A 16,203-nucleotide genomic window follows, 5' to 3' on the forward strand; every position below is an offset into this window, starting at 1 on the left:
CATATAGAATATGATAGCACATTGTCCAGTAGGCTATCTCTGGAACTGGGCAATTAAATACTCTCATGGGAGGCAAACCCAGCGTTCAGAGGATAGCCAACATGAACCTTAAACTAGAATTCACTATAGCTCCCATCCACGTGGAATTTAGCAAGGCTGATTACAGCACACTGCTCCATTAGAGGCTGCCCACTGAACATTGAACAGAGCAATCTGAATTTTAATTATTAATAAGGCAGGAATTGAGTTGGCAAAAACAATTAGTTAAACATAACCAGAGTTTAACCCCCCATGTGTGAGGATCCCCATGTTAGCCCAAGTATCCTTTATTCAAAAAACTGGCCGAGGTACAAGTTTAGCAACATTTAAAGTGCATTACAGATCATATGGTTAATTGCAGATGACACTCCAGGGTGTCTCACTCCATTTACAAAGCAAATTACATCTACATTTACATGTCATTTAAACATTTTCAGGTACAACCAGAAAGGTTTTGCACGGCTACATTCCCGACAGGAGGGGAACCCTAAGCAGTGGCCTTTGCCCAATGAACGTTAGTGGTGACAGCCCCAAGCTCCAGTACATTGCCCAGCACGTGGCACTGGACCTTGGAATATGCCGGCCTGTTGGACTTTGGAATGTGCCAGCCTGTATGAGTCATGGACAGCTCTTTACATTGGAAGCCCAAAAAAGGATTTCAGGCAAACCAAAAGAGCATCTTTCAGAGGTGATGGCACTGAAGCAGCAATTGGTGTGTTTGTGCGCATCCCTAGGAACAGCCCATACGAGTACCAAGTCCTGCGTTAGGCAGCTGCTCAGGATGAGCTTTGTCAAAAACCAGTGCATCTCTTTCCAGGCATTCTTCACAAATGCTCGTTCCAAACAGAGGTGGGCAATATCTCTACCCCACCACACGGTGGGCAGTGTGGTAACAGACACTGGGTGTACACATGAAAGATCTGACAGGGAGGCCCTTCTCACCAAGCTATATCTTGACGGTTTGAAAATTCTGCTGATAAGGTGACAGCACCATTGGCCTTTCACCGGGAGCCATAACTCCTTTCCAGTGACCACGTTCTGTAGCTCCATCCGGTAGCAGTGTGCTTCTTCAGATTAAAAAGAGGCAAGCATCTAACAAAATGTCACTCTCTGTAGGAATCATTTCTTTTGACTTCCTGCATTCTGTGGCATCACCAGACAAGAGGGGTTACACAACATGGCTCCCAACTATCAGGAAGGAAATCAATTTCTTTGTGATAGCAAAGTCCACCACAAAGTTACACCATCACTAGCAAATAATCTCAGCACCAGAAATGTCATCTTGATCCAAGTAAACCAATGAGATAAGTAGGATGATTGTGTCTATTGAAAATAACCAGATTAACACTCAGGCTAGGACACTTCCCACTCAGCACTGATTTCAGGCAAACCTCACACTGGTGGCATTTTCCCCACCCCCATTCAGCCCTGTCCTGATGTCAGATTAGATCTAGTCTATGCCAGTGTTTATACTGCTGACAAGCTACCTCCCATCTCATCTAAACTCCCTTCCCCACAAATTTAGGGGAAGAAGTTTCTCTAAATAAATCCAATAGGGAATTCAAATTTTTTTATAGTCTATTTTTATAGTCCTGGTTTTGATCTTCCTAATTAATGGAAATATTTTTTCTGTCAACCTTCATCCCCAAAGACTTTCATCAAGTCACCCCTCAGCCTTCTCTTTCCCAAGGGCAGCCCCAAGTCAGTTCAACCTTTCCCCAATAGATATAACCCCTCAGGTCTGGTATCATCCATATAAATCTTATGTACCTCCTCCAACACAACAATTGAATAATAATTCAATATAATAAAATGTAATAATTATCAGTCTGACTGGCTTTTAACTGAATGGCTTGATTACAATCCATGGTTATGGATATAATCATTCAAGAGTGGTTTTCTAGCCCCACACTCCTTCCTCCCAATCTCTACATATTATAAATGTTAAATGCTAACTTTCAGTACTTAGTCACAATCTGACAAGCTACAAAAAAATGCAAGTGTCAAGAAAGAGCAGTGCTTCAATGCACAGACTTGAATTCAACTTTTGCAAGCAGGATGAGTAGATGATCAGTTTGCTAGCATGTAAGAGTCAGTACAGTGCACAGTTATACCAGCATGTCCCAATCAAGTCAAAATTAGAAAGTTTGAAGCCAACCAGACTGCAACATGCCTGGGCTTTCTATATAAAATCTCAGGCCATCACTTAAACTTCTGCTAAACAAATGTTTGTATTAGGTGGGCAGGCCAAGTAGTTTACTACCTAAGTGTCTAGCCAAGTCACTGCGACCAAATAATTCATAAAAATGAGATAGATGAATGTAGGAATTAAAAACAAAATGTTCAGGTCAGGCACCATCCATGGACAGAAACAGAGCATTCTTGGAAGTCAGGTGGCAGTGTATTAAACATTAATCCAAAAGCAAAATACTCTCCACAGATGCTGCCTGACCTGCTGAGTATTTCCAGCATTTTGCTGTTAGATTTCCAGCATCCACAGTACTTTTAGACACCTTTTATTTTCCCTTTCCACTGGACACAAAACATTGAATTGTACAACAGACCAGATTCAAAGTGAGACATTAGGACAACTAACTGGTGCAGAATTTCTATTGACTGAGGACAGAGATGGGTAGCCTATTACTGGCTATTTAAATTTCCTCCAACAGCAGTTTAAACTATACTAAGTTTCTCTTATTTTTAAATATAAAATGGTTTATGCAAGCATCCTGCATGGTACCTGCCACATTATTTAACTGTTACTTCCTCATATCAGAGGAGATTTACCAGGATGTTGCCTGGGCTGGAGAGTTTTAATTATGAGGAGAGATTGAATAGACTGGGGTTATTTTCCCTGGAGCAGAGGAGATTGAGAGGGGACATGATTGAGGTGTATAAAATTATGAGGGGCATAGATAGGGTAGACAGGAAGGAGTTTTTCCCCTTGGTAGAGGGATCAATAACCAGGGGGCATAGATTTAAGGTCAGGGCAGGAGGTTTAGAGGGGATGTGAGGAAGAATTGTTTCACCCAGAGGTAGCGAAAATCTGGAACTCACTGCCTGAAAAGGGTGGTAGAGGCAGAAACCCTCATAACATTTAAGATGTATTTGGAGATGCACTTGCGATGCCATGGCAAACAAAGCTATGAGCCTAGTGCTAGAAAATGGGATTAGAATTGTAAGTTACTTGTCTGACCAGCACAGATTCGAAGGGTCTTTTTCTGTGCTGTAGACCTCCCTGACTGGAAAGGGCTGCAAACCCCAATTCCAGACTTAAATAGATTTGGTGCAATGAAGCTAAAATAATTGCCAGCCTGATGATTTACTGGAAACAGTTGCTGCCTAAAGTGTCCTTGACACAGACTTTACAGCTGCAAGATGCTGTTAAAATTACATTTATCCCAATGTCTTTGAAGCCAGTTACAAACTATAGAAATGTAATGCTCTAAAGGCATCCCTTTGTCCCTACATGAACCGACCTTCCCATTCATGTCAGTCCCCTCCAGTACAATAGGAAGTTCACTTTAAAAAAAGTCAGGCCTCATCAACAGTCGTCCCAGAGCAACCACTGGCAATATTTTAAATTAAAAGGCACTCGCTCCAAGTAAAGGCCTTAGTCTTTGTATCATTCTCGTGTGTTTTATTTTGGTTTGCTTTCGAAGAAGAGGCGACGTTAGCCTAACTTTTAAATAACCCGTTGTTGGTGCTGCCAAACAGGCCACTCCCTCCCTCCCCAGTCCACCACGCAATCTGGGGTCTGGGAAGCGGAGCCACTCTCCCACCCACTGACTCTCGTACACGTCAACTTTACCCGAGTTGCAGAACACCCGCCCCCTTCACTTATTTTGCTGGTCGCTAGTGGCCAACATGACCTGTCAGTTAGCCCAATTTTCCTGCCGTTTTTCCTGCTCAAGTACGTGCAGTTTATACACGTACGACTCCTTTCCAAAAAAAAAAGGGGACTCTGTCTCCTTCAAGAAATGGCTTACATTCACCCTCTTGAATCGTTTCACTTTCCATCTGCTGAGTGCATTTTCTGCTCATAATGCAGATCTCCAGCAGTGAGTGTTTAAAGTGCAGGTTTAATTGCTCCTGTACAATGAGGGGGAGGGAGGGAAAAAAATCAGCAATGTCTCACACGAAGCCACTTCCCCATTTCAGTAAAAGGCGAAAGCCACACGCGAGATACTATCAGAAAGATAGCAGGAGGAACACAAATCAAACTAAAACTGAAGCTGGAAGACTACAGCTAGTCAGTGAAGCTGTAATAATTTCACTAGGCACTGGTTTGGGTTTCTTGGGCCAGTGAAAGTTAAGAGGAGGCTGGGCACTGATCTGCAGCTGGCGTTTTAAACGAGACCCAGGCAAAACGTGCCAAGTGTGAAGAAGCAGACAGACAATCGCAGAGCCCGGGACAGGGACCAACCCTCCTCGCTTTAGGGGCACAGGATTCGGCGCAGTGAAGTGAGCACCGACCACCCCGAGGGTGGTCAACACTTAAAAGGGGTTAACTGATGAACATCTGGTGGTTCAATAACTAGTTACAGATTGTTGTTGTGGCAAAAGGTTTAACCGCTAGAAACAGTTCAGGCCAGATTTATGGCAAATAATTCCTCCAAATAGCAATAAAACTGGCAGCTCCTTCCTTCTCTACCTTGTTAATTACACAAGAGATTCATTGTTAGTTACAATTCATTGCAAATTACTGCTGGTTTACTGCTGGTTACAGAGTAGCTAGTTGCTGGTTAGACAGGCTATATTGCTAGTTACAGAGAAGCTAGTTGCTGATTAGACAGGCTATATTGCTAGTTACAGAGAAGCTAGTTGCTAGTTAGACAGGCCATATTGCTAATTAGACAGGCCAGATTGCTAGTTAGAGAGCTAGTTGCGAGTTAGACAGGCCAGATTGCTAGTTAGAGAAGCTAGTTGCGAGTTAGACAGGCCATATTAGTAGTTAGAGGAGTTAGCTGCTAGTTAGATGCCATGACTCCGTTACGGGAGTTTACTAGTTAATGTCCTGGTTAGACTCCCCTCCCCCTCACTTACAGAACTCCACCAGGAGGTGCTGGTATTTCTGAAGCGCCTCCTCGAAGTTGTCTTTCTTCAAAACCAACACGTCCTCCTCCTCGGGAATATCGGCGGCCAAGGCCAGGGCGGCCAAACAGAGCAGGCGGATAGGCCACATGTTGGGCTGGAGTCTCAGTGTAGAGCGGGAGGCCGGGGACTGGATCGGGCTGGGCGGGGGTGGTTTGTGTATCTGGGCCCGGGACTCTCGGCCTCAGCTTCACCGGGAACGTGGCAGCGGCAGAGAAGGAGACGAACCACTGCGCACGCGCTTAAATCCCCGTTTAGCGGCTCGTGGAGACATCTGATTGGCCGGCCTCGCTCGCGGTAGTGAAACGCAAGAGCACCTTCCGGGTCAACTGTCAAATGCCCATCGGCTGCCAGGATCAATCATGGCGGCCCCCATGGATTGTTGTACCGCCCAGAGAAAGAGACCCACCCACACCAAACCACTCCGATAGAGAGAGAGAGAGACCCCCCCACACCAAAACCCCCCCGATAGAGAGAACCCCCCACACAAACCCCCCCCATAGAAAGAGACCCACCCACACCAAAACCCCCCCGCGATAGAGAGAGATCCCCCCACACCAAACCTCCCGATAGAGAGAGAGACCCCCCCACACCAAACCCCCCCCAATAGAGAGAGACCCCCCCCACACCAAACCCCCCGATAGAGAGAGAGACCCCCCCAAACCAAACCCCCCGATAGAGAGAGAGAGACCCCCCCACACCAAACCCCCCCGATAGAGAGAGAGACCCCCCCACACCAAACCCCCCCGATAGAGAGAGACCCCCCACACCAAACCCCCCCGATAGAGAGAGACCCCCCCACACCAAACCCCCCCCATAGAGAGAGAGACCCCCCACACCAAACCCCCCCGATAGAGAGAGAACCCCCCCACACCAAACCCCCCCCGATAGAGAGAGACCCCCCACACCAAACCCCCCCCGATAGAGAGAGACCCCCCCACACCAAACCCCCCCGATAGAGAGAGACCCCCCACACTAAACCCCCCCCGATAGAGAGAGACCTCCCCACACCAGCCCCCCCGATAGAGAGAGATCCCCCCACACCAAACCCCCCCGATAGAGACCCCCCCCACACCAAACCCCCCCCGATAGAGAGACCCCCCCACACCAAACCCCCCCCAATAGAGAGAGACCCCCCCACACCAAACCACCCCCGCGATAGAGAGAGACCCCCCTACACCAAACCCCCCCCATAGAGAGAGACCCCCCCACACCAAACCCCCCCAATAGAGAGAGACCCCCCTACACCAAACCCCCTCCCATAGAGAGAGAGAGAACCCCCCACACCAAACACCCCCCGATAGAGAGAGAGACTGACTCCCCCACACCAAACCCCCCCCCATAGAGAGAGAGACTCCCCCACACCAAACCCCCCCCCCACATGGAGAGAGACCCCCCCACACCAAACACCCCCGATAGAGAGAGAGACTGACTCCCCCACACCAAACCCCCCCCCATAGAGGGAGAGGGACTCCCCCACCACAAACCACACCACCCCCCCCGCCCCCCCATACAGACTCTGCTGTGCTGTCCTGTCAGTCTGATCCTTGCCCCGCTGTGATATTCAAATACTGCAACATTGTCAGGATTGCCCAATCCGCTATGGAGAGATTTTTATCTGCCAGTTCTATTATCAAATTGGGCCTTGCCGATAATCCTCACACCCTTTAAAGGGAACCGTATACACACAAGGCTTGACAGCTGACATTCCCTGGGATCCCAAGGCACTCGCTCCAAAAACCCCATTGTGATATGGGAAACAAACAATCAACATGTTTAAATGAAAAGGCAACACAGAGGAAATTGAAAGTTAGAACTGAAACTAGACGTCAAGTCTGTCTCTCATCTGAAAGAGGTTGATGCTCTGATTTTGACCCTTCGTCAGAGGTGAAAACGATTCGGGAAAATCCCTTTATGGCTCTAACCAAAACAAAAAGAAGTGACAGCAACTGCAGGAAGAGGCTGAGGGCAAAAATAAACAATTACTGAAAGTAATCACCTCACAAAAGGGATTGTGTTATGGAGCATCTCTTTAACATAAAATACATTCATAAATATTTAATGTGTTTGCAGCCGAAATCGCTGTTGGTGATCAGAATGTTCTTTGTTCTCTCAACGTTGTCTGACGTGTGTGTGTGTGTGTATACACATGTACAGAGGTGTACATGTATATTTCAGAGGTGTACATGCATATTTAAATTAATACATAATGGAGGCATAGGCACACATGTGGAAATGTAGATTAATTTATATCTGTTGCAATGCCAGACCACATATTGCTGATAAGAGTTATAACTTCTTTGCTGGCAGTTGTCTGATCTGAGGCTGAGGCAGACTGTTTGGGCAACCTTGATGTCGTATTTGTACTTGGATTGAGCTTCTAACCACATATTTTGACTCCAGTTTTTCTAGGGCTCCTTGATGCCACCACGCTCTGTCAAATGCAGCCTCGATGTCAAGGGCAGTCACTCTCGTCTCACCTCTTGAACTCAGCTCTTTTGTCCATGTTTGGACTAACGCTGTAATGAAAACTGAAGCCAAGTGACCTTGGCGGAACCCAAACTGAGCATCAGTGAGCAGGTTATTGCTGTGTAAGTGCCACTTTATAGCTCTCGGCAACAGCTTCCATCTCTTTGCTGATGACCGAGAGTAGACTGATGGGGCGGTAATTAGCTGGATTAGATTTGTCCTGCTTTTCTTGGGCAGGATATACCTGGGCAATTTTCCGTATTGCTGGTTAGGTGCCAGTGTTGTACCTGTACTGGAACAGCTTGGCTACGAGTGGGGCCATTCTGGAGCAGAAGCCTTCAGTACGATTAGCAGGATGTTGTCAGAAACTTTAGCCTTTGTTGTTTGGCTGTCACCCCTCTATGCACAAAATATTCCCTACAGGATCGACTAAGGATCCATGAGGAGATGTCAAGTGAAGTTCCATCACTTGGAAGGAGGACAAACTTAAGCATCTCCTAACAACACACTGCAAGTGGGAACATTTGCAGGTACTTGGACTCAGGACCTCTCAGTCTGTCCATTCACCCAGCGAGAAATGAAACAGGGGGAATAAAGCATAGAAAAGGCACATTTGTCACTCCCGGAATGTCCAATCACACTAAGTGGTGATTATTGTCCCTAAAGTCCTGATGCTTTATTCAACATCATCCTGCAAATGATCAAATTAGGCAACAAGTAAAACCTTCCAAGCCGCTTCTTCACAACAAATAAAAGCCTAAATATTATACGAGAGAGGGGAAATTACTGGTCTGCAGTGATGATTCGTTCCATTGGGATAAGTTAGCGGCCGTGAGGTCCCTTTGATCTCATTAGTAACTTAGTTTCACTTGGGAGGTAACCGTGGTCTAATCAGTCCGAGGCTCTGATGTTAAAGGTGTTAAGGAAAGCATCAAACTTAAGGAAAAAGCATACAACTCCGTAAAGTTGAGTGGCAGGACAGATGATTGGACAGAATATAAAGAACGGCAGAGAATGACTAAAAGTTTAATCAGGAGAAAGAAATTGGAGTATGAGAGGAAGCTAGCTAGAAATGTAAAAATAGAAAGAGTTTCTACAGGTATTTAAACAGGAAAAGAGTAAGTAAAGTGAGTGTTGGTCCTCTAGAGAGTGACAGTGGGAAGTTAATAGTGGATAATAAGGAAATGGCAGAAGAAATGAACAAATATTTTGCTTCTGTGTTCACTATAGAGGAAACAAAAAACATTCCAGTAATAGCTGCAAATCAGGAGGTGAACGGGAGAAAGGAACATGGTGAAATTGAAATCACTAGGGAAACAGTACTGAGTAAATTAATGGAGTTGTGGGCTGACAAGTCTCCGGGTCCCAACGGACTACATCCTAGGATCTTGAAAGGGGTGGCTAATGAGGTAGTTGATGCGCTAGTGTTAATTTTCCAAAATTCACTAGATTCTGGAAAGGTTCCATCAGACTGGAAAGTAGCAAATATAACCCCTCTATTCAAGAAGGGAGGGAGGCAGAAAACAGAAAACTGTAGACCAGTTAGCTTGACATCTGTTGTGGGGAAGTTATTAGAATCGATCATTAAGGATGTTATAGCTAGACACTTAAAAGAGCTCAAGACAATAGGGAAGAGTCAGCATGGTTTCCTGAAAGGAAAATCATGTTTAACCAATTTATTGGAGTTTTTGAAGGAGTAACATGTGCTGTGGATAAAGGGGAGCCTGTAGATGTGCTGTACTTGGATTTCCAGAAGGCATTTGATAAGGTGCCACATCAAAGGTTATTATGGAAAATAAAAGCTCATGGTGTAGGGGGTAACATATTAGCATGGATAGAATATTGGCTGGCTGGCAGAAAACAGAGAGTATGCATAAATGGGTCTTTTTCTGATTGGCAGGATGTGACGAGTGGAGTCCCACAAGGGTCTGTACTGGGGCCTCAGCTTTTTACAATTTACATCAATGACTTAGATGAGGGGAGTGAAGACATGGTGGCTAAATTTGCAGATGACACAAAGATAGGTAGGAAAGTATGTTGTGAAGAGGACATAAGGAGGTTGGAGATGGATATATATAGGTTGAGTGTGTTCGCAAAGATCTGGAAAATGGAGTTTAATATGGGAAAATTTGAAGTTGTTCAGTTTGGCAGGAAGAACAAAAAAGCAGAGTATTACTTAAATGGAGAACGGCTGCATAATTCTGAGGTGCAGAGGGATCTAGGTGTTCTAGTACATGAATCACAAAAAGTTAGGTACAGCAAGTAATTAAGAAAGCTAATGGAATGCCATCCTTTATTACGAGAAAGATTGAACATAAAAAGGATGTTCTGCTTCAGTTATACAGGTCATTGGTGACACTACACCTCAAATACTGTGTGCAGTTTTGGTCTCCTTATTTAAAGAAGGATGTAAATGCATTGGAGGCGGTTAAAAGGAGGTTTACTAGATTGAGTGGGTTGTCTTATGAGGAAAGGTTGGACAGACTGGGCTTGTTTCCACTGGAGTTTAGAAGAGTGAGGGGTGATTTGATTGAAGTATACAAGATCCTGACATGGTGGACGTTGAAAGGATGTTTCCTCTTGTGGGTGAGTCCAGAACTAGGGGGCACTGTTTTAAAATTAGGGGTCGCCCTTATGGACAGAGATGAGGAGAAACTTTTTCTCTCAGAGGGTTGCGCGACTTTGGAATTCTCTGCCTCAGAAGGTGGTGGAGGTGGGGCCATTGAATATTTTTAAGGCAAGGGAATCAAAGGTTATCGGGGTTAGATGGGAATGTGGAAATCGAAACGGAAGAAAATCAGCCATAATCTTATTGAATGGCGGAGCAGGCTCGAGGGGCCGAATGGTCTAATCCTGTTCCTATTTCTTATGTTCTTATGAGATATATGGTTTCACCTGCTTAATTTGTTCATTATGATCTTGCAATTCACATCAATTCAATTACCTCCTGTGTCATTCTCACAGACTCTTCTGTGATGCATTCTGAACTGGATCTACTCAAGGTTGGGTCACCCTGGCCATCTCTGGCTACAAGGGGTGTGAAAGAGAGAGGGGGGGTTGCATAGAGTATGAGTGAAGTGGGGAGTGGGCTACATCAGTGGGTAAGAGAAAGAGGACATTTTGAAGGATTGTAACTGGGCAGAAAGTTAATGAGATGGAGGCAGTACAAGGCCACAACTGCCAGAGGAAAGGGAGGGGAAGTTTGATCAGCAACATTGGAAGGAAGAAAGAACTAGTATCTATATAGCACCTTTCATAACCTCATGACTTCCCATGTCAGAAAATAAATTGAAGGCTTCACCACTTTCTATTATCACCTCTCCCCCAAACCCACACCCTTCCCCCACAACGGGCAGGCTGTGGGGCTGTGACTGGTGACCACATCTTGCTGCTCTGAACCAAGGCCAGTGGACCAATCAGACAATAATGTCTTCCAGCCTTATCAACTGGAAGCATCTTAATCTTAGTTAAGAACATTTCACCAATAACATCTATTGAAGTATTTTTACCTGTACACTGCACTGTAGGTTCGTCTTCAGAAGGGGAAACTAATCTTTAAATCCTTATCTTCCTAAGAAATCCTCAAATAATCCATGTTTCTAATCATCTTCTGACTTCTAACATAACTAATAAAAAAACCTGTCTGGTGCTACTACAGTGATCCACTGTTCTATTTCCAATACCACTATTTTTGCCCATCCAATATTGGCCTGAGTTACACTCAGCTGCTTTTGTCATTGTCTCTCCTCTCCTGACAATTGCATCCTTGAGGCCAAATGAAATATTTCCTTTTAGGGCAATTTTCCTATAAACATCCCGACATAACTAGTTTAAGAAAAAATGCATGTCCACAAACTCAGGACGTCTCAAAGAGTTTACGGTCAGTGAAATGCGAACATACAAATTAAGAGAAGGAGTAGGCCATTCGGCCCCTCGAGCCTGCTCCATCATTCTATAAGATCACGGCTGATCTGACAGCGGCCTCAACTCCACATTCCGTCTGCCTTAAAAATATTCAATGACCCTGTCTCCACCACGCTCTGGGGAAGAGAGCTCCAAAGGTTCATGATCCCCTGAGAGAAAATATTTCTCCTCATCTCTGACTTAAATGGAAGATCCCTTATTTTTAAACTGTGCCCCCTAGTTCTAGTCTCTCCCACAAGAGGAAACATTCTTTTAGCATCCACCCTGCCAAGTCCCCTCAGGATCTTATATGTTTCAATAAGATCACCTCTCAATCTTATAAACTCCAATGGATACAGGCCCAGCCTGTCCAACCTTGCTTTTGAACTGTAGGCGCTGTTGTAACTCAGGAAATGCGGCAGCCAATTTGGAACATGGCGATGAGATAAATGACCATATCATTTGTTTTAGCGATGTTAGCTGAGGGTTAGATATTTGGCAGGATGCCAAGGGAGCTCATGATCTTCTTTAAAATAATGCAACAGGATCTTTTATGTCCACAGCGATCAGACCTGACCTCAGTTTAACATTGTGTCTGAAAGACGGCATCTCCGACAGTGCAGCGCTCCCTCAGGCCTGTACCGAGGTGTCAATCTAGAAACTAGGAGCAGGAGTAGGTCATTCGGCCCTTTGAGCCTGCTCTGCCATTCAATATCATCATGACTGATCCTCTATCTCAACGCCGTACTCCCGCACTCTCCCCATATCCCCTAATGCCTTTACAGTCCAGAAATCTATCTATTCCCTCCTTAAATATATTCAGTGACTTGGCCTCCACAGCTTCTGCGGTAGAGAATTCCACAAGTTCACCACCCTCTGAGTGAAGATGTTTCTCCTCATCTCTGTTCTAAATGGTCTACCCCGTATCCTGAGGCTGTGACCCCTTGTTCTAGAAGCCCCCAGCCAGAGGAAATATCATCCCTGCAGCCAGCCTGTCCATCCCTGTCAGAGTTTTATGTTTCAATGAGATCTCCTCTCATTCTTCTAAACTCCAGTGAATGTAGGCCTAGTCAGCCCAATCTCTCCTCATACGACAAGCCTGCCATCCCAGGAATCAGTCTAGTAAAACTTCGCTGCACTCCCTCTATGGCAAGTATAATCCTTTCTTAGGTAAGGAGACCAAAACTGCACACAATACTCCAGGTGTGGTCTCACCAAGGCCCAGTATAACTGCAGTAAGACATCCTTGCTCCTGTACTCAAGTCCTCTCGCAATGAAGGCCAACATACCATTTGCCTTCTTAACTGCTTGCTGCACCTGCATGTTTGCTTTCAGTGATTGGTGTACAAAGACACCCAGGTCCCTTTGTACATCAACATTTCCCAATCTATCACCATTTAAATAATACTCTGCCATTCTGTTCTTCCTATTGAAGTGGATGACTTCACACTTATCCATATTATACTGCATCTGTCATGTATTTGCCCACTCACTCAACCAGTCTAAACCACCTTGAAGCCTCTTAACACCCTCACTGACATCCCTACCAAGTTTCATGCCATCAGCAAACTTATAAATATTAAATTTGGTTCCCTCATCCAAACCATTGATATATGTTGTGAATATCTGGGGCCCAAGCACTGATCCCTGTGATACTCCACTAGTCACCTCCTGCCACTCTGAAAAAAACCCATTTATTCCAACTCTCTGTTTTCTGTCCGCTAACCAATTCTCAATCCATGCCAATTTATTACCCCCAATCCCATATGCTTTAATTTTACACACTAACCCCTTATGTGGGACTTTATCAAAAGCCTTCTGAAAATCCAAATACACCACATTCACTGGTTCTCCCTTATCTATTCGGCTAGTTCACGTCCTCACCAGTAGGTTTATTAAACATGATTTCCCTTTCATAAATCCATGTTGACTTTGTTTAATCCCGTTGATATTTTCTAAGTGCCCTGTTATCACATCCTTTATAATAGACTCCAGCATTTTCCCTACTACTAATGTGAGGCTAACCAGTCTGTAATTCGCTGTTTTCTCCCTCCCTCCTTTTTTAAATAGTGGGGTCACATTTGCCACCCTCCAACCTGCCAGGATTGTTCCAGAATCTACAGAATTTTGGAAGATGACAACCACTGTTTCCATGTCCACCTCCTTTAGTACCTGGGGATGTAGATTATCGGGCCCTGGTCCCATATGACTCAAGTGGCAGGAGGTGGGACCTGAACTCATGACCTTTTTGCCTCAGTGCTACCCACTGAACCATGGCTGACTTGCAACATCTGTGAAGTGGTCTATTTCAATGGTATTTCATTGTTTAGATATATTTATAGTCATATATAAATATCTACAACATCTTTTCCGGCAGAGGGAGAAGATAATATCAGTTAATAATTACTTCCTTTTATGGTCATGCAAGTGAGTAACACGTGCTGAAACCATCACCATGTTTAAAATTAACCAACTGAGAAATGTAGGCCCACTTGAAGGGCTTTGGTCTGTCCACACACTCTCCTTGTAAGGACACAAACTACTTACCAAAGTCCATATGAGCCAAGGTTTAGGGATACCACTCCCTCCTCCAAACCCACCATGTGTTCACAGAGGTGCCATTGGAGTTTAACCAATGTATACTGCTTCCACTAATGCGCCAGGGTGGCAGCGGCGATGGGCACCCCCCACCTATGGGTTAGAAAGTCATGTGATCAAGGTGCATCTGGAGACGAGAGCATAAAATCTAGGCTGACACCTCAGTGCAGCGCTAACATAGTGCTGCACTGTCAGAAGCTCCGTCAAATGTTAAACTCTCATGTTGCACATGGAACTATTGGAAGGAGAGTGTGGGAGTTGTCCCGCTCTCCGGGCCAACATGTAGCCTGCAACCAGCATCATAAAAATGGATAATATGAACATTTATTTCATTGCTGTTCGTGGGAGCTTGCTGTGTGCAAATGGTGATCACATTTCCTGAATTAACTAGTCATTAACTAGTAAAGGCCAGTCTGGTTCAGGTATCAGATTCCACAGTGCAGTACAAACTGTCGATGGTTTCACCACCATGCACATCATCACCACCAGTAGGTGTGGTGCATTGGAACTTCCAAAAGGCATTTGATAAGGTGCCACATAAAAGGTTACTGCGCAAAATAAGTTTTGGGGGTGATATTTTGCATGGATAGAGGATTGGCTAACCAACAGGAAGCAGAGAGTCAGGATAAATGGGTCATTCTCAGGTTAGTAAAATGTATCTAGTGGAGTGCTGGGACCTCAACTATTTACAGTCTGTATTAATGCCTTGGATGAAGGGAGCAACTGTATTGTAGCCAAATTTGCTGATGATACAAAGATAAGTGGGAAAGCAAGTTGTGAGGATGATGCAAACAGTCTGCAAAAGGATATAAAAACAAAAAGCTAAAAGCTACTGCGGATGCTGGAAATCCAAAACAAAAACAGAATTACCTGGAAAAACTCAGCAGGTCTGGCAGCATCGGTGGAGAAGAAATCAGTTAACGTTTCGAGCCTTCACGACCCTTCAGCAGAACTGAAGCATAGTTAGGAGAAAGGAGAAATATAAGCTGGTTTAAGGTGGGGGTGGGGGGGGCGGGGGGAGAGAGAAGTTGAGGGTGTGGTGATTGTGGAGATAAGCAAGCAGTGATAGGAGCAGATAATCAAAAGATGTCACAGACAAAAGGATCAAAGAGGTGTTGAAGGTGGTGATATTTGTCTAAGAAAAGTGCTAATTAAGAATGGAAGACAGGACACTCAAGGTACAGCTCTAGTGGGGGTGGGGTGGAAAGACTAACAAGGTTTTAGTTTTAGATTTAAAAATAATGGAAATAGGTGGGAAAAGAAGAATCTATATAAATTATTGAAAAAAAAGGGGGAGGGGGGTAAAACGGGGTGGGGATGGGGGGAGGGGGAGTTTAAGATCTAAAGTTGTTGAATTCAATATTCAGCCTGGAAGACTGTAAAGTGCCTAGTCGGAAGATGAGGTGCTGTTCCTCCAGTTTGCGTTGGGCTTCACTGGAACAATGCAGCAAGCCAAGGACAGACATGTGGGCAAGAGAACAGGGTGGAGTGTTAAAATGGCAAGCGACAGGGAGGTTTGGGTCTTTCTTGCGGACAGACCGCAGGTGTTCTGCAAAGCGGTCGCCCAGTTTGCGTTTGGTCTCTCCAATGTAGAGGAGACCGCATTGGGAGCAATGAATGCAGTGGACTAAGTTAGGGGAAATGCAAGTGAAATGCTGCTTCACTTGAAAGGAGTGTTTGGGCCCTTGGACGGTGAGGAGAGAGGAAGTGAAGGGGCAGGTGTTGCATCTTCTGCATGGGCATGGGGAGGTGCCATAGGTGGGGGTTGAGGAGTAGGGGGTGATGGAGGAGTGGACCAGGGTGTCCCGGAGGGAATGATCCCTACGGAATGCCGTCAGCGGGGGTGAAGGGAAGATGTGTTTGGTGGTATTGAAATTTTTCAATAATTTATATAGATTCTTCTTTTCCCACCTATTTCCATTATTTTTAAATCTAAAACTAAAACCTTGTTAGTCTTTCCACCCCACCCACACTAGAGCTGTACCTTGAGTGTCCTGTCTTCCATTCTTAATTAGCACTTTTCTTAGACAAATATCACCACCTTCAACACCTCTTTGATCCTTTTGTCTGTGACATCTTTTGATTATCTGCTCCTATCAC

General features: G+C 45.0%; 1 protein-coding gene across 1 annotated transcript in view; it reads right to left on the bottom strand.

The window, feature by feature from the left end:
• Positions 1-5,366, bottom strand: part of p4hb (prolyl 4-hydroxylase, beta polypeptide) — a 32,664-nt gene extending 27,298 nt beyond the window's left edge. Inside the window, exon 1 of the mRNA XM_078571237.1 lies at positions 5,086-5,366. Within this exon, the coding sequence (XP_078427363.1) occupies positions 5,086-5,224 (139 nt within the window). The 5' untranslated portion in view covers positions 5,225-5,366. The remainder of the gene's footprint in view (positions 1-5,085) is intronic.
• Between the last annotated feature and the right edge of the window lie 10,837 nt (positions 5,367-16,203).

The sequence above is a fragment of the Cetorhinus maximus genome, chromosome 24, assembly GCF_964194155.1.
Source record: "Cetorhinus maximus chromosome 24, sCetMax3.hap1.1, whole genome shotgun sequence".
Lineage (NCBI taxonomy): Eukaryota > Metazoa > Chordata > Chondrichthyes > Lamniformes > Cetorhinidae > Cetorhinus > Cetorhinus maximus.